Raw genomic sequence first — 21,954 nt, forward strand, 5'->3', positions numbered from 1 at the left:
TTTGGGAATCTGTAGGTAGGCGATTTGGGTTTCAATTTGATGACAAACATGAGTTCGTGAGTTGGTTGTTCACCAACATCAATAAGAAGATCCCGGTAAGTCATGGTTGTAATTGGAATTCTTTGTTTCCTTTATTGTTATGGAGTATTTGGAAGGCTCGGAATGATTTAGTTTTCTATGCTAAAACCCCAAGTGTGGATGCTATTCTTGCTTATGCTACTAAACTTGCCTGTGAAGTGGGGCTGGTGTATTCTTCATTCGTGAGTTTAGGTGGTGCTTTAGGTCAAATTGTGAAGTGGAAACATCCTTCGGAGGGTGTGTTTTTGTGAAAAAAAGGAACTATATTTGGTGCACATTTGAAACACAATTAAAGTATCCAGTGTATAATTGCACCAAATTAAAGTTTACGTATACAATTGCATATTAAATCAAAGTTCATGTATAATTTTGAAATTTATCCTATTTTCTTCTTCTTCTTTTTTTTTTTTGCATTTCGTCAATATGGTTAGATATCAATTTTGGTCCCTCTAATATACCTAAATTTGAGATTTTATATATTTTAATTTTAAACATAATTTGGTCTTTATATTTTTACAATGTTATTAATTAGTCCAAATAGTTAATATCTTTAATTTTTTGGTTAAAATGTTATGTGGTTATATATAATTTGAATACTCTAAGAATTTTAGAAACTGGCACGTGGTTTCTCATTTCTTTTAGGCTTGCGTTGCTTTCTGAACGTCATAAAACAATGATCAAATTTTAATTTTGACCTTTAAACTATGTTTAAACTTGAGATTAAATCTATATACATTATTATTTTTATCATAGTTTAATCTTTGTACTTCTAAAATGTAATCATAACTGGACCTCAAATTTTAAATTCAGAAAATAAAGGACTATATCCCTGAAAATAAAAATAGGGGCTAAATTTCAAATGTAGGTAATATATAAGGACTTAAAACATATTTAACCACTCTATAACTTAAAACAAACAAATAAATTATGATAGTATATTATAATTTTTATAATTTTTTTAATATAAATATTTTAAATCCCTCTATTTGAATTTGTTAATATAACTGTTTGATATTTCTATCAAATTTTGCCAAGCAGTATATACTTACCATCCAAAACAAAACCTGAGTAGAATTATTAAAATATTAATAATGCATATCAAATTATAGAAAATTTGTAAAATTAATATAAACTTAGGATCCTTATTATATTATAACTAAATTATATATATTTTTATTATTTTATTTATTATTAAAAACAAATATATATGATTTCTCTAACAAATTCAATCTCTGCGAGAAAAACACAGAGGAAAAGGAAATAAAAAGGAGAAGAAGAAGAAGAAGAAAATGACAACAATGGCGAGGACAAGCACTGGCCTCGCGTACCCGGATCGATTCTATGCGGCGGCTTCTTACGCTGGATTAGACGGATCTCTCAGTTCCAACAACAACGACGTCAGCTCCAGGTTCTCAAACGAGGTCGCTTTGATCCTCTACGCCTTATACCAGCAGGTCATTTCACCATTTTCATTCTCTCTATATCTGTTTCATTGGATCTGGTCTTCTCCGATACGCAACCGGTTTGCTTCTGCTGATTTCTCTTTATTTGAATTGCATTCCCGGCAACGTCGTATTTATCTTGTTTCAGCTAAGGATTCCATTCAATATATTGCTTTTGCATATAATTTGCATTTCTCATTCCGGAGCATTTTAAATGTAATTTTGGTAGATCTGGTTTTTGCGCTTTGAACTTGAGACAATTCTTATGGTGGTCTCCCGAACAATCGAAAAAGTATTTTGTTATTGAAATGGGAAAGTTATATTTCATTAGGTTATTAATTTTCTGCATTATATATGTGATTTACAGGCTACTATAGGTCCTTGTGATGTTCCGAAACCAAGTTCGTGGAATCCTGTCGAACAGAGCAAATGGAAAAGGTCTGCAAAGCTCATTTGCTGCTATGTCTAGCATTGCCTTTATGGTTCTTTGTGTTGTTGTATGTAACGGAATAATGTCATAAAATAAGGCATTTTAGTATGGTATGCTTAGGGTGGTAATGCTTGCGTGTGTTTACAGTTAGCTATTTTAGTTTGATATGCTTATGCTTGGGGTGGTAGTGTTTTGTTTCATTTGCTCAAAAGTGGTGTTAATGATAGTAATGTTGATTCAAAGAGATGTGAATGAATAGGTTATATATAGGAGTGGCCATTTACTTACGCACATTTGATGTTGTTTAGTTGTGTCAATACTAGGTAACATTGCAGCACTGTGCTGTATAGTTTATGCATCTTAATTCTAGTGCCCCCCCCAAAAAAAAATTGCAGTACTTCTGTGTTTATTTATGTTTATTGGTCTGGATTGGTCTAATTTTTCGTCTGCCATATATGCATGCTTTTTTTTATGTGTAGCACAAGAATTTGGATAGTTCACAAATTTATTATATTTCAGATGGATGTGATCTATAGCATTTTTTCCTTCATTTGATAATTGTTCTTCTCCTAAAGCCTTTTATTATTTATATATAGCTGGCAGCAGCTTGGTAACATGGCTACTACAGAAGCCATGCGTCTCTTTGTGAAAATATTGGAGGTATAGACCAATAACATTCTGCTTTTTTTTTTCTTAATTTTATTTTTTATATATATGAATCGGTATAGTTTGATATAATTGTTTTCTATTTTATTCCTCATTCATTGACTTCTCGTCCAGGAAGAAGATCCGGGATGGTATTCAAGGGCTTCTAACTTTGTTTTGGAGCCTACTATAGATGTACAAATGAATGTAAGATGTTTTCACCGTTCCTGAAGTATGATTTTACCATTTTCAAATGTCTTCTATTTTCATAGTTTTGCTGGGTGACGTTACCATTTTAACGGCATTTAACTTTGTCTAAGAGCCTGTTCCCAACTTTTGAATAATTTTCAGTTTTGAGATACTTTAATTTGATTTTCATCTGGTTTTTTGCATAATTGTTGTTTTTAATGTACTTATCGTTGAACCGAGGGAAGCCAAGTTCCTTAATAGAAGATGCTTGTCTTTGATATGCTTGTTGTTCTATGTACTTGCTTTACCCACTTAACTTGTATGCATGTTCATAGCATTATTCAAAATTTGAGCCTATTACTGAGAATGGGAATTCTTTTGCTGAGACAAAGACCATTTCTGCTGAAAATGGTAGCCTGGTGCAAACTCAGGACAAAGATGTTATATCAGAAGGCCTTGGTTCGGTTGTCATATATGATACGTGGATTCCTCCTCCAATAACCGGTCAACATCCCAAAGCTCGATATCAAGTATTGGCATCTCTATCATTTAAATACCCACCCTTTCTTCTTCTTCTTGCCTTTGTCCTCATCTAAGCACATTTACTCTTATTTTTCAGCATGGAGCAGCTGTTGTGCAGGAGAAGATGTATATATATGGTGGAAACCATAATGGCCGTTACCTTGGTGATCTTCATGTAAGTAAATTATTTACATCAATATGCAATATATGTGCATCCTGATATGTAATGTTCTAATTTTACGTTTTATATCCTAATAAAAAAATAGTTTGTTCTATAGTTTTCGACCTGAAACAAAATCTTACTAAATTATGATTATCAGTTCCAGGCTGTTACTGGAAAGCTTGGATCTATTTCTGTAGTCTTGATAACCTGGATTCTTTGTTTCTAAATTCATGCACCATTAAAACTACACATGATGGCTTTCCCCCCTAATTTGAGAAGTGGTTCAGGTTCTAGATTTTAGAAGTTGGACTTGGTCAAAGGTAGGAACAAAGGCTGTGGAATCACCATCTCCAGTAAACATAGCCCCATGTGCTGCCCATTCACTGGTTAGTAGATAAATGACTTTCTTTTTTATTTTCTTTTGGCCTTGCAAAAAGCAATCCTCTGATGGAAAGACGTACATCTCTTTAGAATCTGTTTTCTGAAAATTCTTGTATTTGCTATTGTCTTACTGTTATCATTTGACTCTATTTCTTCTTATCTTCTTTCCCTATAGATACCATGGGGGAACAAGCTTCTTTCAATTGCTGGCCATATGAAAGATCCTTCTGAAACTATCCAGGGTACTTGACTCTGTCCCCTTATAGTATTTTAAAGAGTAGATGGCTTTATTATTCATCTCGTCCTTTCTTTTGAAGACTTATTTACTGTTCTGTATTTCTATGGCAGTGAAGGCATTTGATCTGCAAACTGGTACCTGGTCAATGTTAAAGACTTATGGCAAACCACCGGTATTTTATCTGTTCTTCCTCTTGACTACCTCTCCTCCTGTTTCATCTAAAATATTTCTGCAAACTAAAATTAAAAAAATTAGTGGGTTCATGGTGTCTTGTGTTCTTCACAAAGATGTATATCAGCCTTCGATTTTGAGTGTTTCTGAAATAGTGACAGACTGCCAGTGGGCTTGATCTTCCTTGTTAATTGTATTTAAGAAACTGGAAACTGAATCCATATAATGTTGATTGCTGGGCAATGTTAGTTTTTGAACTTGTTAATGTGGTTGAACAAAGACTGGATGCAAACATGTAAAAGGAAAAATGTGAGTTGCATATGCCTGTTCCCCCATTATTTTCCCATTTGTTGAATGTTTCTCTGAAATTCTTTTGCCAATATGTTACAAGCTTTTAGCTTATCTTTGTGAGTTCCTTGCAGGTCTCTCGTGGAGGTCAATCTGTGAACCTTGTTGGAACCACCTTGGTGATATTTGGTGGACAGGGTGCAAACAGAACACTCTTGAATGATCTATATATTCTTGACTTAGAAACCATGACTTGGGATGAAATTGATGTCGCGTAAGATTATTTTGCCAATTTTATTCATGCATTATCCCTCCACACACATTATTTGATGTCTGAACATTATTGTTAAATATGTTGTACTGGCTTCTCTGAAGCCGATAACATTGAGATTGTAATTGAAATGATATTTGCTGTCTTCCAAAATCTCAACAGCTGTCATTGAAATAGGATCTTGTTGCATAGTCCCAGCGACCTAGTCTGATTAAGGTTCAATATCATAGCAGCTAAGAATCTGCTGTTTGAATTTCAATCTGGTTCATAAGGTTAACTTGTGATCAAAATTTAATTCTTAATTAGGTCAACTTCAGTCCTGATAAGTACTTTATATTTAAATTTTCTAAAAATTGTTGTATTAAACTGATTTTGAAGTACTGATCCAAAATTACCACTCATGCTTGAATTCCTTTATTTTTAGATACATTGACATTGGACATGAAAAGTACTATTGTGTTATTTGACTCGAGCATATTTTCTACAAATTATTATGGATCCCACCTGTTTAAAGATGTAGTTTTATGAAGTAAGGGAGTGCTTGATTTAATCCTCTTGAACTTTTATTTTGAGCAGTCCCTTGCATCCAATTATTTTATAGATTGGAAGAGTGTTAGGAACAACTGCAGGTCTAACAAAGAGCGTCATTTGAAATTGATATTCCTTGGTTACTCTTAACGTCTGTTTATCTTCATTGCCATGCAGTGGGGTAGCTCCATCACCAAGATCTGATCATGCTGCTGCAGTACATGCAGAGCGTTATCTTCTTGTTTTCGGTGGGAGTTCACATGCTACTTTCTTCAATGATTTGCATGTCCTTGATTTGCAAACTGTAAGATAATTTCACTTTTCAGTTTTCTCATTTGCTTGTCTGAGGAATTAATTTCTTTATCTTTCCCTTTTTTTTTTCTTTTCTTATTTATTTATTTGGGTTTGTAGATGGAATGGTCAAAACCTGCACAACTAGGTGAGTTACCAACTCCTAGAGCTGGTCATGCAGGAGTGACTATTGGGGAAAACTGGTTTATTGCTGGAGGTGGAGACAACAAAAGCGGTAAATGCTTAGTTTTAGTGTTATTATACTGTCAGCATTTGATATGACAATAAGAAAAGCTTGACGGATTGGTTGTGTGAAAAAGCTTACTTCTATCACTACTTATTCTTCGTTGTTTGTCCTTTTCTCTTCCTCCAGGGGCGTCAAAAACTATAGTCCTTAACATGTCTAGCTTCGTTTGGTCAGTTGTGACATCAGTTGAAGGAACTGTTCCTCTTGCTAGTGAGGTATTTTACATTTTACGAATGCTTATTGTGTTCAAAATTCTGTGCATGTGGCAAATCTCTTTTTGCATTGCTTAATCATATGTATATTGTTTCAAATGTGTCGGGACTGCTGTAAAAGTTTAAACTTCTGAATCTTGATATACAAGGGTTGTTAGACTTTCTGCATATGTTGTGCTTCTCTGTAATGATTATGATCATTTGACTTGATTATCAATAATAATTTTGACATGTTTTTTTCTCATCTATTTTACTTACGACTCAGGTGTAAGTTTCAGATATCGGTATGTTCAAATTATTCTAAGTTTTTTCATGTATTTATAGTATCTTTTACGGGTCATATTTTCCCATACCTATGTTCTAATAAGTGTTGGACATGGTTACTTAAAGGAAAAATGAAGAGTCAGAGCAACATAGGTTCTCATCAATTAACTTCATCGACTTCTTTAGCTTGTAAGCTTAAAAGCAAAATTACTGTTGCATGGAAATAGTTCAAAATTTCTGGATATTGCGCCTCTCTGCAGTATGTTGGTTGATGCAAAGAGTACATAAAATTAAATCTGATTTTCTTATTTTAGGGCTTGAGTCTGGTTGTGGGCTCCTTAAAGGGTTATGATATACTTGTATCATTTGGAGGATATAATGGGCGTTACAACTGTGAGGTAGAGACATTTTAGCCTCGTTTCTCCAACTTTGTTGATCGCTTTGTCTCTATTTTGATCTGTTATGTTTTGCTTCCAGGTTAATATTCTCAACCCAAGTTGTAAGTTAAACTTACAATCAAATATTACAGAGGCTCCTTCTGCTGTGCATAATGCCACTAATCCTACCAGAGATCTGCGGTCCGAATTTGAAATTGGACAAGGAAAAATACGAGAAATTGTTATGGATAATGTCAACTCAAAGCCCACTGTATGTTATATTTTGCTTCCGCATTCAACATTCAAAACCATTTAAGTTTATTGGAGATCTACTGGTTGAAATCTTCTGATATAAAGTACACACGTGCCATATTTGATAGAGCGGATTTATTATATTTCGCAACATTCGGAAGCAACACCTGAAATTTTCTTTCAACCTCTACAAAATTTTTATCAAGTCTCGAAGTTGTAAATTTTATGTCAATATTTTTCTTCAGCTCAAGTTTTAGATTATGTGCAGATATCCGAATGTGAGAAGACTAACGAACGCATTATAGCAACACTTAAGGTGGAAGAGCAAGAACTGGAATCTTCACTGAGCGAGGAGAAGTTACAGTCTCTCCAGCTAAAGCAACAAGTACTGGAAGCCGAGACTCGAAACACGGAATTGTACAAGGTATTAATGTCTTAAATTATGATGTCATTGGCAATGGCAAGTCATGTAGCTTTCTTTAACAGTTTCAATTGTTCGCTAGTCCGAAACAGTGGTGTACGTCTTCCTGTACATTTTTTCTCACTTGATTCCATTTACATCTTAGGAGCTCCAATCCGTACGTGGTCAACTTGGCACTGAGCAGTCAAGATGCTTCAAATTAGAGGTATAATCGGAGTCAAAAGAGCAATCCCATTACTCATACTCCCTGCTTTCATCTGTTTCCTCCTTTTAAAACAACCATTCTAAATGCACCAATTTCAGTTTTCTTAAAAACTGCAGTATTCTTCTAATTCTCTTGAACCAACAGGTTGAAGTCGCAGAACTGCGACAAAAGCTTCAGACAATGGAAACACTAGAAAAAGAACTTGAATTCCTGCAACGACTGAAAGCTGCATCTGAACAAGCTGCCTTAAATGCAATGCAGAGGCAGGGTTCGAGCGGTGTTTGGGGTTGGCTTGCCGGTAACCCTCCAGAACATACCGCCATCGATGACAATGCCTGAAAATTCAATTGAAAGGCCCAACTAATGATGGCTAGATTCTTTATTTTTTTTTCTCATTAATCATTTTTTTTCAACTTAACCCTATTCTTTCTATGATGGGAATAATATTTATATCTAATTAGGGTTTTTTGGCATGAATAGATGTCCCAATAGATTACAGTCTCACAGCTTATTATTATACATTTACAGATCGCCGGTGCGGTTGTTCCATTTGTTTTTTGCGCAAGTTTTATCCTAATTTGTATTCAAAATATTATGTTATTTTTTAATTGAAAATATAGGTTTGAAATGTTTGCCTATGGTTTTATTCTGTTTCTGTGATATTATTTAGGGTATGTTTGGTTAATGAAAAATGGCATGCTGGTTAAAAGGAAATTAAGTTAATATTTCTTGAAACCCAATTTCGGTGGAATAAATAGTCTTTTTAGTTTAATGGTAAGATTGAGATCTCACATTTAAGTTTCATTAGATACAAACTACTTTACTATTGGTGCATTTCATTTATATTTATTTTTTTATAATAAAATAAGTTTTTGGGTGGATGGATCCAACTTCAAAACAAACTTAAACATAAAAAAATATTTTATTATCAGACATCGATCTGACTTGATTCGACCCATGTATCCCTCTAATAAATAACATCCATGCAATGAAATATCACTCATATAGTCATGCTTAGACTTGTTTGTCAGCTTAACAAACTCAAGTCGAGTTTGGATAATAATTTTTTACATTTCAAACTAATTTCTATTTAATATAAAATAGAATTTATATGTTAGTATTTTTATTTTTTTTAAAGCAATATTGGATTGGATAGAAACAAGAAAAAAAATACAAAACAAGGGCCCAGAGTCAAATGAAAAACAGGCCCAAATAAAAAACAAACAACAGAAATAAAAGCAAGCCTACCCACATACTTCGAAAAGAAAAAAGAAAATGGAAAGTCACTCTCTATCCAATCAAATTGGCACCTGGATTCTATCAATCATCATTTAATTTTCATTAATTGCTGTTACCAGATACCTAAGGAATAGCAGTTTCCAAAACGAAAAATCAAAAACCTTTGGCTGCTATGTAAAATCTAATGATAAAATTATAATTTAAAATTTACACTATAATTATATTTAAAACTTAATTTTTTAATTTATCAAATATTAAGTGTAATTATTGTAAATTTCTAGTTAAATCATTACATTAAAAATTTTGAATATAAATCTTATCAGTTTAGATATATATTTAATTTATAGATAAACAATTTGGTAATTATTTTTAGGATAAAACTTAATAACATGTTAACTTTGATTTAAAATAAATATTTAAAAATCATGAAACAAATAAGATATTTCCATAACAGTGAAAATAATTTCGTTTTCCATTATAAATTTTGTATTTTGGATAATTTTTTTAAATTTATATATATTATTTATTGTTAACACATAGTTGGCCCTCAATTTGTATAAAAAATTTAATCGTCTAAGTTTTTTTTTTTTTTGGACATAATTGATACTTGAATTTGTATTATATCTCCAGGTTAGTACCTTAGCACTAGCATTATTAGTTTATACTGGTATGATATTGATAACCAATAATTCACTAGTGATACGTGACAACCTCTTAATATACCACAAGACGAGTATAAATTTTAAAAACTAGACATTTCTTTATAAATTAATAAAAAAAAGTGTCGAGTTTATTTTTATGTGAAAATTATATTTTTAATTTTTTTAAAATTTAAAATTTATACGTGTCACGTGATATATTAAGAGACTGTCATGTATCACCAATGGATTGGTTATTAGTGTCATATCAGTATAAACTAATGATGTTTATGCAAATCTACCAAGTGATAGAATATAAGTTCAGGGAATAATTAAGTCTAAAAAAAAACCATTTAGATATTTTTATACAAGTTGAAGACCAAACGTATTAACCCTATTGTTTATGATATAAGCAACCGTTTGCCTTTTGTTCGTCAAACCGTTTTCAGTTTTTCTTTTCATTAAAATCATGCAATTTAGGTGTTTAGAAATCGATGTTATTTCCGCCCACGATCTCAATGTCGACGATCATTTCCGCACTATGGCCGTTTACGCCGTCGTTTCAATCGAAAGTGATCACACTTAAGCGCAAAGGACTCCAATCGGCACAGGCCGTGGTTCAAACCGCCAATGGAATCACACCGTGAAATTCAAAGTCGATGAAGCCACCGTCCGTCGGGACCTCCTCACCGTCGCATTCTGCCTTAAATCCGATTGTGAGATCGGGGTCCTAGAAATCGGTGCGGCTAAAGTCTCCGTCAAGGAACTGCTTGATAATGACCATCGAAACGCAATCAAAGCCGTACCGATCTCTTTGTATGGAACTACTAAAGGTATGTTGAATTTCAAATACAAGTTCGGTGACAAGTGTAACAAGGTTGTTCCGCCATCTTCGTTTAAGGCGGATGGCGCCAAGAACTTTGGAAAAAATAGGAGGAAACCGCCAACTATGATGTATCCACCACTTCCGATGATGTATCAGATGGCTACAATGGGGTATCTGCCAATGTACCCACCGCATGCAAATGGTAATCCAGGGTGGAGCTGCTGGTACCCTCCGATGGCAGATTATCCTTACCCTCGGCCGCCTGGCAGTGGATATCCGCCATATGGATACCAACAGCCACCTTTTCGAGGTCATGGATATGGTGGAATGCGGGGTGGTGATTATTTCGAAGATGCTCACGAAGATTAATTTTGAAGATTATTTCGAAGATGCTTATGAAGATTTTGCAGATTATTTCGCAGATGCTCATAAAGATTTTCAAGATTATTTTAGAAGGCTTTTCGTCTTAATAATTTTATTTGCTATTTTATGTTTGTTTTTCAGTTTTCTTGCATTTGATTCGAGTTTTTCAAGAATATGAAATTTGAATTGAGAGTGTTTATGAGGGATTTTATTTCAGGCTTTCCTTTCGCACTATTACGGATACGAAAATAATGAAAAAAGTTGGATTCAATTGTCAACTGCTCCTATCGGACATAGGATTGACTACGGATTCGAGCCATATACACATGGTTTCATAAAACCGTACGATTCTCCCGATCTAAATCAAGCAGGTTTTACATGAAGAAGGTTTGCCTCAGCATGTTCTATTCGATACGAGTAGGAGAAGCGGTATTCTTAAAAAAATAGAGAAATCAGAACCAAGTCAATATGATACGGATCAGCCTCTTCTTCTTGCGCCAAAGATCTTACCATTTCCGAAGGAACAGGAGTTACATCTCTTTTCCAGTTCCATTTAAGTTTCCACGACCCTTTTAAGACCCCGAAATTTTGACAAATTTCTTTTCTTTTCTTAGGAACACATACAAGATTCGTCACTACAAACAGGATAATGGTAACCCCACGATTAATTACTTCATTTATGAATTTCATAGTAATAGAAATACATGTCCTACTGAAACAGAATTTGTAACTTGCTATCCTCTTGCCTAGCGAGCAAGGATTTACCTCCGTGGAAAAGATGATTCATTCGGATCCGCATGAAAGCCCAACTCCATTGTTGTATATTTGAAAGAGGTTGACCTCCTTGCTTCTCTCATGGTACAATCCTCTTCCCGCTGAGCCCCCTTTCTCCTCGGTCCACAGAGACAAAATGGAATGTAGGACTAGGACTGGCGCCAACAGTTAATCACGGAAGAAAGGACTCACTGCGCTGGGATCACTAACTAATACTAATCTAATTTAACTAATACTAATCTAATATTAATAGAATAGAATACTAATCTAATACTAATAGAATAGAAAAAATAGAATAGAAAATACTAATATAAGAGAAAGAAAAGAACTGTCTTTTCTGTATACTTTCCCCGGTTCCGTTGCTACCGCGGGCTTTACGCAATCGATCGGATCATATAGATATCCCTTCAACACAACATAGGTCGTCGAAAGGATCTCGGAGACTCACCAAAGCACGAAAGCCAGGATCTTTCAGAAAATGGATTCCTATTCGAAGAGTGCATAACCGCATGGATAAGCTCACACTAACCCGTCAATTTAGGATCCAATTCGGGATTTTCCTTGGGGGGTATCAGTAAGGAATTGGAATGTAATAATATTGATTCATATAGGAGGAAAAGGTTCTCTATTGATTCAAATGTTGTACCTATGGAATAGGGATAGAGAAAGAGGAAAAACCGAAGATTTCACATAGTGCTTTTGATCGAAAAATCAATATGATTTATTTCGTACCCCTCGCTCAATGAGAAAATGGGTCAGATTCTATAGGATCAAACCTATGGGACTTAGGGAATGATGGAAAGGAATAAAAAAAAAGAAATCAAAAAAAGAGGGGAAAAAATAATAAAAATAATAAATAAGTAAATAAAAATGAAGTAGAAGAACCCAGATTCCAAATGAACAAATTCAAACTTGAAAAGGATCTTTCTGATTCTCGAAGAATGAGGGGCAAAGGGATTGATCGAGAAAGATCTCTTGTTCTTATTATAAGATCGTGTGATTGGATCCGCAGATGTTTGGTAAAAAAATCTTCTCTTTTGAGAATAATCAAAAATGGAAAGTGTTCAATTGGAACATGAAAACGTGACTGAATTTGTCCTAGTTACTCTTCGGGACAGAGTGGAAGAAGGGAGGAGATTCTCGAACGAGGAAAAGGACCCAATGACTTCGAAAGAATTGAACGAGGAGCCGTATGAGGTGAAAATCTCATGTACTTATGTATAGTGTATTTAATGATCTCAAAATAAAAATTATTAATTTATTTATTTTTTAAAAAAATGATAATAAATATAAATTATATTTAATTCATAAAAATCTGTAAAATTATACAATTTTATCAATCAATACTCAAGCTTGAGATATAATCGAGCCCAATTAAGCTTGTTTATCAATTTTTATACTCGAGCTTAACTCAATAATTAAATTTAGGGTTAATAATATATATTAAGGGTAATAACATAATTTAATAATATAAAAATATGAAAAATTTGATAAGGCTTGTAGGTTATTCAAACCAAGTATTACTAAACTTGAATTTGTCTCAACCGATAGCTCAGCATAGCTCAAGCTCGGCTCAATAAGTCGAACTCAAATAACTTACAAGCACTAGTGTCTCATTTACACCTTTAAAAGCAAACTACATTTTTTTGTGATTTTTATTTTTATTTTTTAATTTTATTTTGTAAAGAGAGAAAACAAATACTATGAGATATGAGATTTAAATATTTAATTATATAAAAATGAAAAAGTTATAAATGGATAAGTATAAACATAAATAAAATATATAAATGTATAAATAAAGTAATAGCTAATAATTTTAATATAAAATAATATGATATTATCTTTGAGTAAATAAAATATTAAAAAATTAAATTATTATAAAATATATAAAAATAATAAATTTCGAATATTATCTTGTTCAGTTTTAGTTTATTTTACCATCACAGTCATGTTTATATTTAAACACATATCTCATCATAAATTTTAATCTCACCACTACTATAATTTATAAGCAAACCAAAATCAATTCCACCACCCTTTTAAATGTAGCTAAGTCAATATATTTTTATCTTTTAATATTTTGATAAATCTAGAATATATATTATTTCAACAATAAAATTTGAACTCAAAACATTAAAATTTTTACAATATTAACCTTTTGCTATTTTAATCAGAGTTGTATCTTGAATGTGCCATAAAATGTTTTAATTTTGTATGATTTTTTTTATGTTAAAGCCATATTTGGTTTGTATTTTTTTAATAAATTTATTAAATAAATTTTCACTACCATAATCTAGTTTTATTTAAATAAAACTTTGTACCACATTGAAATAAATCATTGGTAGTCAATTAAACTCTTACTCTTTTACTTTTATCCAGCTAAGCTTTAAAAAAGTAAATTATCACCCATTATATTGTATATTAAAAATATCTATAATTTAATATTATTTAAAATATTATGTGATTCCTTAAAATAACTATAATTTCAGTTGGCATCGATATTATTTTCAGTATAGGAGAATGTAGATTCGAGTGTACCGAAACGTATTATTCTCCTATTTAAGTGTTGTTGAGAGATTATAAGTAGTTCTAGATATTGTATCAAGACTAGAAATCGTAATGTTTCACTAATATAAAAAGAAGTAAATCAAGAAAAGAAAAACCTACACGATAGTCGCATAATTATATATTGCTATTTTGGTAATTCAACTATAATTTTTTTTTTGATATAGTCATTAACATTTCTTTCTAAATATATATATATTTTGTCACTCTATCTTTTAGAAAGGCTAATGAGATCTTTTTTATTAGCATAATAATAAATTTAATCATTCAATGTTTATGTATTTTATCAATTTAATATTATTTTAAAAAAATTTATTAAATTTAATTATTAACATTTACGATTTTTTCTCTTAAATTAATTTTGATTCTCAAAATAATTCAACACTTAAAAATTAAAAAAATTTACTTTTGAAAAACCCATATCTTCCATTTCAGTTTCAACCCAAAAAAGCAAACAGTATATAAAAATTTCTATGCAACTTTAAAAATTAACTTCTCAGATGGCAAAACCAGCCATTTGATTCATCCAACTATTCAGTGAAATACGCAGAATTTTCAGTTTTTGAGCACTGAAAATCAACAGAAAACTTTAGTGAAAAGTTTCCTATTATTTTTTTTTAAATCGTGACTAAATAATGTATATAATATTAATAATTACATTTATTAAATTATCAAAATTAAAACTAAATTAATAAAATAAATATTGTTGGTTAAATATGTTATTATTATGGTAATAAAAAAAATAACCGGCCTGTAAGAAGGACCTGTTTAAACGACACGATTTTACTCTGATTTGTAAACTAATTGGCTTTATTTAAATATTGATAAAGCGATTAAAGGTGAGTCAGGGTTTCCACCTACTGGGGGAGTATTGCACGATCAGGATAGGGGCTGGATTTTTAGATACAATTACTATCTAGGGGAGTGTTTAGTTTTTTATGCCGAACTTTGAGACATTTTGGATGGTCTGATTTTTTTACAGGGACGAGGGTATGATAGGGTGTTGGTTCAAGTTGATAGCTTAAAGGTGGTCAAAGCCATTGAAGATGGACATTCGACTGATTCGAACTCTGACTTGGTTAAAAGGATTCAAAATATTTTACAGAATGAAGGGCAATGGCCGTTAAGGTATGTCCCTATGAAGAATAATAGAGTTATTAACAATTTTATCTTTAGATAGAGTGAGTGGTTCATTTATTCTTGTTAACTCGATGTAGTTATTTTGTTGTTTACTAAAAAAAAATCAAATTCCAAAATTTAAAAAATCTGTACTTAAATAAAAAAATTTATAGTTAAATTATTAAAATAGAAACTGTTTTAACTGATTGATTAATTGTATAATACTATAATTTAATTGTCTATTTTAAGGTTCAGCTCTAGTGGTTAAATTAGTTAAGTGGTTAATTAATTCATCAATTTTCTTACTCAATCAATTTATTCGATTTAATTAAATAATTTATTAAAAAATTAAAAAAATGTATTAAATATAGTAAAAATTATTCATACTGGGTTATTGATAAATTGGCCCAACCTCTTATTTCAGTCCACTATCCCGGTTGGACCGATTCTAGATCTGTCTCGTAAATTGTAGAATAATATAATATAAGATATGCTTAAACAGATTATCTTAAGAAACCGCACCGAGTAGAATTGAACAGACGCGGAGAACAAATTCTCGTTTCCACTTTCCCACCCAAACTCTATCACTTTAAAACCCCTCTTGAATGGCGGTTCCATACGATCATTCCTCTTTCTTTCCTGTTCTCCACCTTTTATTTCCCTCTATATAAATACATAAGCCCTTTTTCGCTTCTTTGTTCATCAACCCAATTTCAATTTATACAAACCCTTTAATTCCTTCTTTCTTTTCCTTCCTTTCGATTGATTTTCAGAGAAAACCATGGAGTTTAGACCTTTAGAAATCAAAGTTATCTCCGCCAAGGATCTTAAAGACGTCAATCTTTTCACTAAGATGGACGTTTACGTCGTCGTTTCGATCAACGGTGATTCTCGCACAGCGCAAAGGACTCCGGTCGACAAGGACGGTGGTTCAAACCCAGAGTGGAATTACACCGTGAGGTTCACCGTCGATGAAGCTGCCGCCCGTCAGAATGGGCTTACCGTCGTGTTTACCCTTAAATCACAACGTCAGCTTGGAGATAAGGATATCGGTACGGTTCAAGTTCCCGTCAAGGAATTGCTTGATAACGGTGATGGAAACCGGAAAGGTCAAAATAATCTAAGTTACGCTGTTAGGTTGGCTAATGGTAAAGCTAAAGGTGTGTTGCATTTATCTTATAAGTTCGGAGACAAGTTCACGCAACCGCCGGTTACGGTGGCTGGCGCCATGACCGTTGATAAGCAGTGGGGGAATGAGAAGCCAGTTATGGCGTATCCACCACCAAGCTCAGGATACATGGATAAACCAGCAATGGCCTATCCACCGCCTGCAACTGGGTATCCAGGGCCGAGCTCCGGATACCCTCCTTCACACGGAGCATATCCGCCGCCACCCCAAACGGCAAGTTATCCTTACCCTCAACCTGGAGGTGGGTATCCGCCTTATGGATACCAACAGGCACCGGTTCAAGGGTATGGATATCCGGGTCAAGGTGGATATTATGGCTACCCTCCGGTGCAGAAACCGCAGAAACCTAAGAAAGGCAGCGGCGGCATGGGAGCGGGGCTAGGATTGGGGTTGGCCGGTGGATTGTTGGGTGGAATGTTGATCGGTGATATGGTCGGAGATGCTTATGAAGCTGGTCTTGAAGATGGTTTTGATTTTGATTTTTAATTGCCATTTTTATGGTTTTTTTTTTGTTATTGAATATTTGGCATACAAATAATATGAAATTTCATACATAATTAATAATATACAAATATATATAAGTCTCTTCTTTAACATTTTTTTATTTGAATTGAAAAATTAAATATCTTAATGAATTATTAGCATTATAAATTATGATTAAAGCTTTTTAGTTAATACCATTTAATTCAATACAATTCATTTGAAAGAAGAATCAATTATCAAAGTAATTTTATAATTTTTATCTCATAAAATAAAATAAATTCTTATCTTAATAACAAAAAAAAAAGTCGCCTTAATTGATTTTACAATCCTTTTATCTCATATTTACTAAGATAAATTCTATCTTAATTGTTATTATAAATTTAGATTTAATTGTTATTATAAATTTAGATTGGTTTCGAATATATATTCGACCTACGAAAATAGTATATAATAGAAAATATGTATATGTCATGTATGACATAACGTGAATAGTTTAATAAAATTTAAATTTTATATGACATAACGTGATTATGTATAATAAAACTTGAACTTACCTGAATAGGTATGATAAAATTTGAGCTTAAAAAATTTTAAGTACTCAAAATTTTAAGATTCCTATTCTAATTAGCAAGTCAAAGTCTCAATAATAATTACATATAATAAGATTTCAATTTGATTACTTAATCACTGAACACGTTCACCTAAACTAATAAGTCAAAGCTTCATTTGCCTTACATAATAAACTTACCTTCAACAGTTGTATGTAAAAAATATTATCATTTAAATGAGTTTTAATATACTATTTGGTACCTAAAATTGACGCTATTTTTTTAAATTTGATATTTAAATTTTTTGAGTCTAATTTGGTACCCAAACTAGACACTTTTTCTTAAGTTGGTCCTTAAACTTTTTGAGGTCTAAGTTGGTACTTAATTATTTTGTTAGATTTGGTACTTGTCAAATATTTAACAAATTACTCTAATATATTAATAATGTTAATTTTTTATGTAGTAAAAATAATCAATGTATGACCGACATGTAATAGATAATATGATATTTTTTTTGTATTCATATGTTTAATTACTTTTAGTTTTATTTATTTATTTAATTATTTTATTAATAAAAAATAATGAATTTCTTTATTTAATATTAATTCGTTAAGCAAAGCTCAATACCTATTTTTTAAACATAAATTTCCTTTAATACTAAGTATATTTTTGTAACATAAGAAGAAAATCATCAACGTAAGTGTTTTGCTTAATTTTTTAACATTTAATAAATTTAGATACCAAGTTAAGAAAAAGATACTTCAAGTATTAAATTAGGCCAAAAAAAAGTTTTAAGTACCTAATTTAAAAAAAGAGTATCAAATTCAAGTAACAAATATTATATTAAGCTTTTAATTAAGGATATATTTTTATTGTTTAAGACTTATATAATAATAGATTAATGTTACAAATTTTGGGTGACAAAAAAGTAATGTTAAATGTTGGTATGCGTATATATTCCATTTGCTCTGGAATGTTTAATGGAAAGATGTTCAAATGGAAAACGAAGGGTTGATAAACAAAGGTCCTTTTTGAGTGGTAGACAAAGTTTATAGGTAAAAAGAGAGGTCCAAGTTGAAGATGAAGTTCCCCTAAAAGCTTTTATTCCTCCATCTCTTTGGAACAAAAAAAAAAAGAAAAAAACATTCGAATATGTATCAAACACGAGTATTTTAATAAAAACAAAAAGTTCGAAAAGTATAGCTCAAAGCCAAAAGCTTATTCTAAAGCATAAAAATATCACCATAGATTTAGATGTCAGTATCAAAAACTAAGTATGAGTATGAGTATGACATTGGTATGTATGTGTGTGTCTATATATCGAATGCAAAAGACTAAACATCAACAATTCGACAAAAACAACTTTCAACTTTATCTACCTAAACAAACTTGAATTTAACAGTCATTGCCAAGAATTTTCCCTCCCGAGTTCAGAGACCGGTAATAAAAAGGTATCCGACTACTGCTGTTTGACTTCGGCTTTCTTCTTCTGCCAAAGCCTGTCAAGAGCGCTATCGGCATCGCCCTGTAAAACCGAACAAAGTAGATAAATCTAAATGTCTTTATAAAGAACAAACTACAAGGTATGAACACAGAATCTAAATTCTTAAAGCAACCCTATGAAACAGCTTCCTGACTGGAACTACCTGGACCTTGTGCCGATCTGCAGGCAACTGGATATTTAAAACTAATGTTTCTCTCAACAAATTTGTAGATTGAAATAGATAAAACACATCGGCTTAAAGTCTCAACACAACAATGTAACTGCAAGTGTATCATTAACTAAGTTGCAGCTTAATGGCTTCTAGTCTTTTACGTGAACTTAAACATGACACAGATACGACAATGTGAGGCTGATCCGAAAATAAAAGATCACAGCAATAGCAAGTAATAGCAACAAGCAGAAACCTAAGAACATCCAAATACTTGTACGAATCAGCAGGCAATTGGACCATAAGCTGTGATACATTGTCTATTTCAGCGCCGTAAACATGAACGTTGCGAGGCAAATTTAAAGCTAATGTTTCTCTAGGTGAACGTGCAGATTAAATGGATACAAAAAAACAGTCTTAAGTTAAGCCATATCTCAAATATTTAATCAACATGAAAATGTACCCAGACATAAGCAACGATAATGAAATTTGCATAATATGGTTGAAACAAGGTCCGGATATGTGGCGGACACGGATGGCGGACACAATTACTTCAAGAAAAATAAAGAGTCGGAGCAACATAGCTAATAACAACCGAAAACAATCAAAAGGCTAGTTAAAAATCAATATTAAACCTGAGCACGGACAAAGCCGCAAAGAGCAAAGGTGGAGAATGTGCCAGTGTATCGGCCAAGCTCATCCAAATGACCGACATTGATCTGCACGGATGCGTGATCCTTTGAGGTGATGAGCCTGTTAGTGGCCGAGCTGCAACAACACAACAAAGAAAAATTACATATAAGCTTCCATTGTAAAACAAACGAACGCTATGAATGTACACGGGCGATAAGCCCTACAAAGCAAATTAAATACCATTTTCGGGGAATGTAAAGATCCATATTTTGACCTTCTTCGTTCTGCATCTTTGCAAATTGCTAAACCGAACAAGAAACGCAAAAAGCTCAAATCACCTAATAAAACACAGATTTAAATTCATTAAAAATGTTTAGAAAAACAGAAATATTGGAAAAGCTAACTAGATTTTAAACTTCAATTGCTCTGCAACTAAATTATTAATAGAAGTGCTAAAAGAATCTTTAAAAAAAGAGGGGGGGAACCAGATAGAAAGATAGAGGCCATACCTTGAAGAGAAAGAAAGGGGCGGCAATGAAAAGGGTGGTGGTGAGGTTTAGGGCTTTTATGTATAAAAAAGAGGTAACAGTTTCCTAGTAGGGAAGTCCGTCCAAGCTAGAGTTCTGACTGCCGCTTAAACATTAATAATAGCTATTATAATTAGATCTTTATTTATTTTTTATATTTTTTAAATAGAAAATCTGATAAAATATTATAATAATTCTTTTTATCAATAAAGAATATTCTTTATTATTTTTATATTTTCTTTGTTATTTATTCTTTCAATATCTATTTATTTTATAACAAATATAAAATTTTAGATAATCTTTTTTATATATTATTTTAAATTTAATAAATTTTCATTTATTAAAATTTTTGCATAGGTATTTTTCAACCGCTTGTAATATTTACACTCAATATTGATGGTGGTGTCTCAAAGGACATGGGTTACAAACCGGGTGAAGGGAGGAAATTTTTTGGTCAAAATTAAATTTTTATTTTTATTTTTAATAGTTTATATATTTATAATTTTTAAAAGATTAAATTATTTTTTTATTATTTTTAAGTGGTAAAATATAATTTTATCTTTATTAATTTAAATTTTTTAAAGGATTTAAATGAAAAACTTTTATTTTTTAGGGAGAGATACGTCACTGGTTACAAATAGACCTAATAATGGGTTTGGACACCTGACTTGGCCGGAAGGTCTAATCGAAAAGTAAAAGGGTTAAAGTAAGAAATTTAAGCCTGCAAAATGGGTTTGGATAAAAAAAGAGACATGTTTTCTAATTGAATTGGGTCTTAAATAAGTTTTTTTTGTCAGCCTGATCCGAATTTGTAAAAAAAAAAATGTTATTGTGTTCACTATTTTGATATCGTTTTACTATTATATTACTACTATTTTGTTGCTATTATTTGGATATTGTATAACTATTATTTTATTGTTAATTTTGTTACTATTATAAAAGTACATGTTTACTAAATTGCACCTATCTTAAGTTTATTTTAATATAAATAAGTTTTTAATTTCTTTTGGATTTATTGAAAAGTATTTATTTTAATATTTTTAGTGTATTTGATGTATTATATTTTTTAATTTTATTTTTATATAAAAATAATAATATAAAAATTTAATACGAGCGAATTGAGCTCAAATTTTAATATTTTTATCCGAATTAAGCTTAAACAAAATTTTAAATTATTTTTTAGGCTGGTCTAGCCCATGTTTACCTTTAGTTACAAAACAGTAGGTGTTTTCCCTGATCATGTTGGATAGTGGATTATTGATTTTATTTTATTTTATAGGTAGGAATCTGCACAGTGCTCCAAGTTGAGGCTTTGGCGTTAATCAAGGGCCTAGAGATCGCTTGGCCTTTGGGTTTCAAGAAACTACAAGCAGGAACGGATTTGTTAGGCTCTTATAAATTTGTTACAGAGAGGGCAAACAAGTGACGTGAAGGAAGCTTTGATTTCTTATTTCCGTGGACTTTACGAGATTAGTTGGTAACAGTTAAAGATATCAGTAGATCAACTAATAGAACGAATGATGTGATGGCTAGAAGATCTCTTCCAAATTCATGGACAACGAGGTTGTTTGAGGCACCACCGGATGATGTTTTTCAGTTGGTTGAACAGGATAGGGTCGATAGTCCTCTTAGAAATATGTACTTGGCATGTTGCAAGCTTTGATTGCTATCTTTTATACCAAAATTATTCGAATGTTCAAATTTAAGTCTAATTTTAAATAAATTTATTTTTTTGTTAAATTTTTTTTTTGGATTTAATGATTTTATCTAAATTCAATCAAAT

General features: G+C 31.8%; 4 protein-coding genes across 4 annotated transcripts; 3 read left to right on the forward strand and 1 right to left on the reverse strand.

Annotated features, from left to right (window-relative positions):
• The first annotated feature begins 1,293 nt into the window (after positions 1-1,293).
• Positions 1,294-8,243, forward strand: LOC121209460 (acyl-CoA-binding domain-containing protein 4). Its single transcript, XM_041080150.1, has 18 exons — positions 1,294-1,532; positions 1,888-1,958; positions 2,547-2,610; positions 2,731-2,802; positions 3,177-3,314; positions 3,404-3,481; positions 3,757-3,855; positions 4,026-4,092; positions 4,199-4,260; positions 4,682-4,821; positions 5,524-5,650; positions 5,758-5,872; positions 6,011-6,099; positions 6,675-6,758; positions 6,838-7,008; positions 7,258-7,413; positions 7,556-7,615; positions 7,760-8,243. The coding sequence occupies exons 1-18, from the start codon at positions 1,368-1,370 to the stop codon at positions 7,952-7,954; spliced, it is 1,953 nt and encodes a 650-aa protein (XP_040936084.1). The 5' UTR covers positions 1,294-1,367; the 3' UTR covers positions 7,955-8,243.
• A 1,790-nt stretch (positions 8,244-10,033) lies between these two features.
• LOC121210105 (protein SRC2-like) lies at positions 10,034-10,687 on the forward strand. The gene is made up of 2 exons (XM_041082210.1): positions 10,034-10,064; positions 10,149-10,687. Exons 1-2 carry the CDS (start codon positions 10,034-10,036, stop codon positions 10,685-10,687), a joined length of 570 nt encoding a protein of 189 aa, XP_040938144.1.
• Positions 10,688-15,659: 4,972 nt separating this feature from the next.
• LOC107930938 (protein SRC2) lies at positions 15,660-16,902 on the forward strand. The gene has a single exon (XM_016862706.2). The coding sequence runs from the start codon at positions 15,921-15,923 to the stop codon at positions 16,812-16,814; it is 894 nt and encodes a 297-aa protein (XP_016718195.2). The 5' UTR covers positions 15,660-15,920; the 3' UTR covers positions 16,815-16,902.
• A 1,681-nt stretch (positions 16,903-18,583) lies between these two features.
• On the reverse strand, positions 18,584-20,290 carry LOC121209461 (40S ribosomal protein S21). The gene is made up of 4 exons (XM_041080151.1): positions 20,154-20,290; positions 19,885-19,982; positions 19,647-19,779; positions 18,584-18,884 (listed from the first exon to the last, which is right to left on the reverse strand). Exons 2-4 carry the CDS (start codon positions 19,932-19,934, stop codon positions 18,819-18,821), a joined length of 249 nt encoding a protein of 82 aa, XP_040936085.1. The 5' UTR covers positions 19,935-19,982; positions 20,154-20,290; the 3' UTR covers positions 18,584-18,818.
• Between the last annotated feature and the right edge of the window lie 1,664 nt (positions 20,291-21,954).

Source organism: Gossypium hirsutum, chromosome A11 (genome assembly GCF_007990345.1).
Source record: "Gossypium hirsutum isolate 1008001.06 chromosome A11, Gossypium_hirsutum_v2.1, whole genome shotgun sequence".
Lineage (NCBI taxonomy): Eukaryota > Viridiplantae > Streptophyta > Magnoliopsida > Malvales > Malvaceae > Gossypium > Gossypium hirsutum.

What these genes read in the sequence shown, in the direction of transcription:
- LOC121209460 (XM_041080150.1), top strand. Translation starts at nt 1,368, where the DNA reads ATGACAACAATGGCGAGGACAAGCACTGGCCTCGCGTACCCGGATCGA. An exon ending in GAACAGAGCAAATGGAAAAG is followed by an intron (nt 1,959 to 2,546) that starts GTCTGCAAAGCT and finishes ATTTATATATAG; the next exon opens with CTGGCAGCAGCTTGGTAACA. An exon ending in ATGTCAACTCAAAGCCCACT is followed by an intron (nt 7,009 to 7,257) that starts GTATGTTATATT and finishes GATTATGTGCAG; the next exon opens with ATATCCGAATGTGAGAAGAC.
- LOC121210105 (XM_041082210.1), top strand. Translation starts at nt 10,034, where the DNA reads ATGGCCGTTTACGCCGTCGTTTCAATCGAAA. An exon ending in CGCCGTCGTTTCAATCGAAA is followed by an intron (nt 10,065 to 10,148) that starts GTGATCACACTT and finishes TGAAATTCAAAG; the next exon opens with TCGATGAAGCCACCGTCCGT.
- LOC121209461 (XM_041080151.1), bottom strand. Translation starts at nt 19,934, where the DNA reads ATGCAGAACGAAGAAGGTCAAAATATGGATCTTTACATTCCCCGAAAA. An exon ending in CTTTACATTCCCCGAAAATG is followed by an intron (nt 19,780 to 19,884) that starts GTATTTAATTTG and finishes GTGTTGTTGCAG; the next exon opens with CTCGGCCACTAACAGGCTCA. An exon ending in GCGGCTTTGTCCGTGCTCAG is followed by an intron (nt 18,885 to 19,646) that starts GTTTAATATTGA and finishes TCGGTTTTACAG; the next exon opens with GGCGATGCCGATAGCGCTCT.
- LOC107930938 (XM_016862706.2), top strand. Translation starts at nt 15,921, where the DNA reads ATGGAGTTTAGACCTTTAGAAATCAAAGTTATCTCCGCCAAGGATCTT.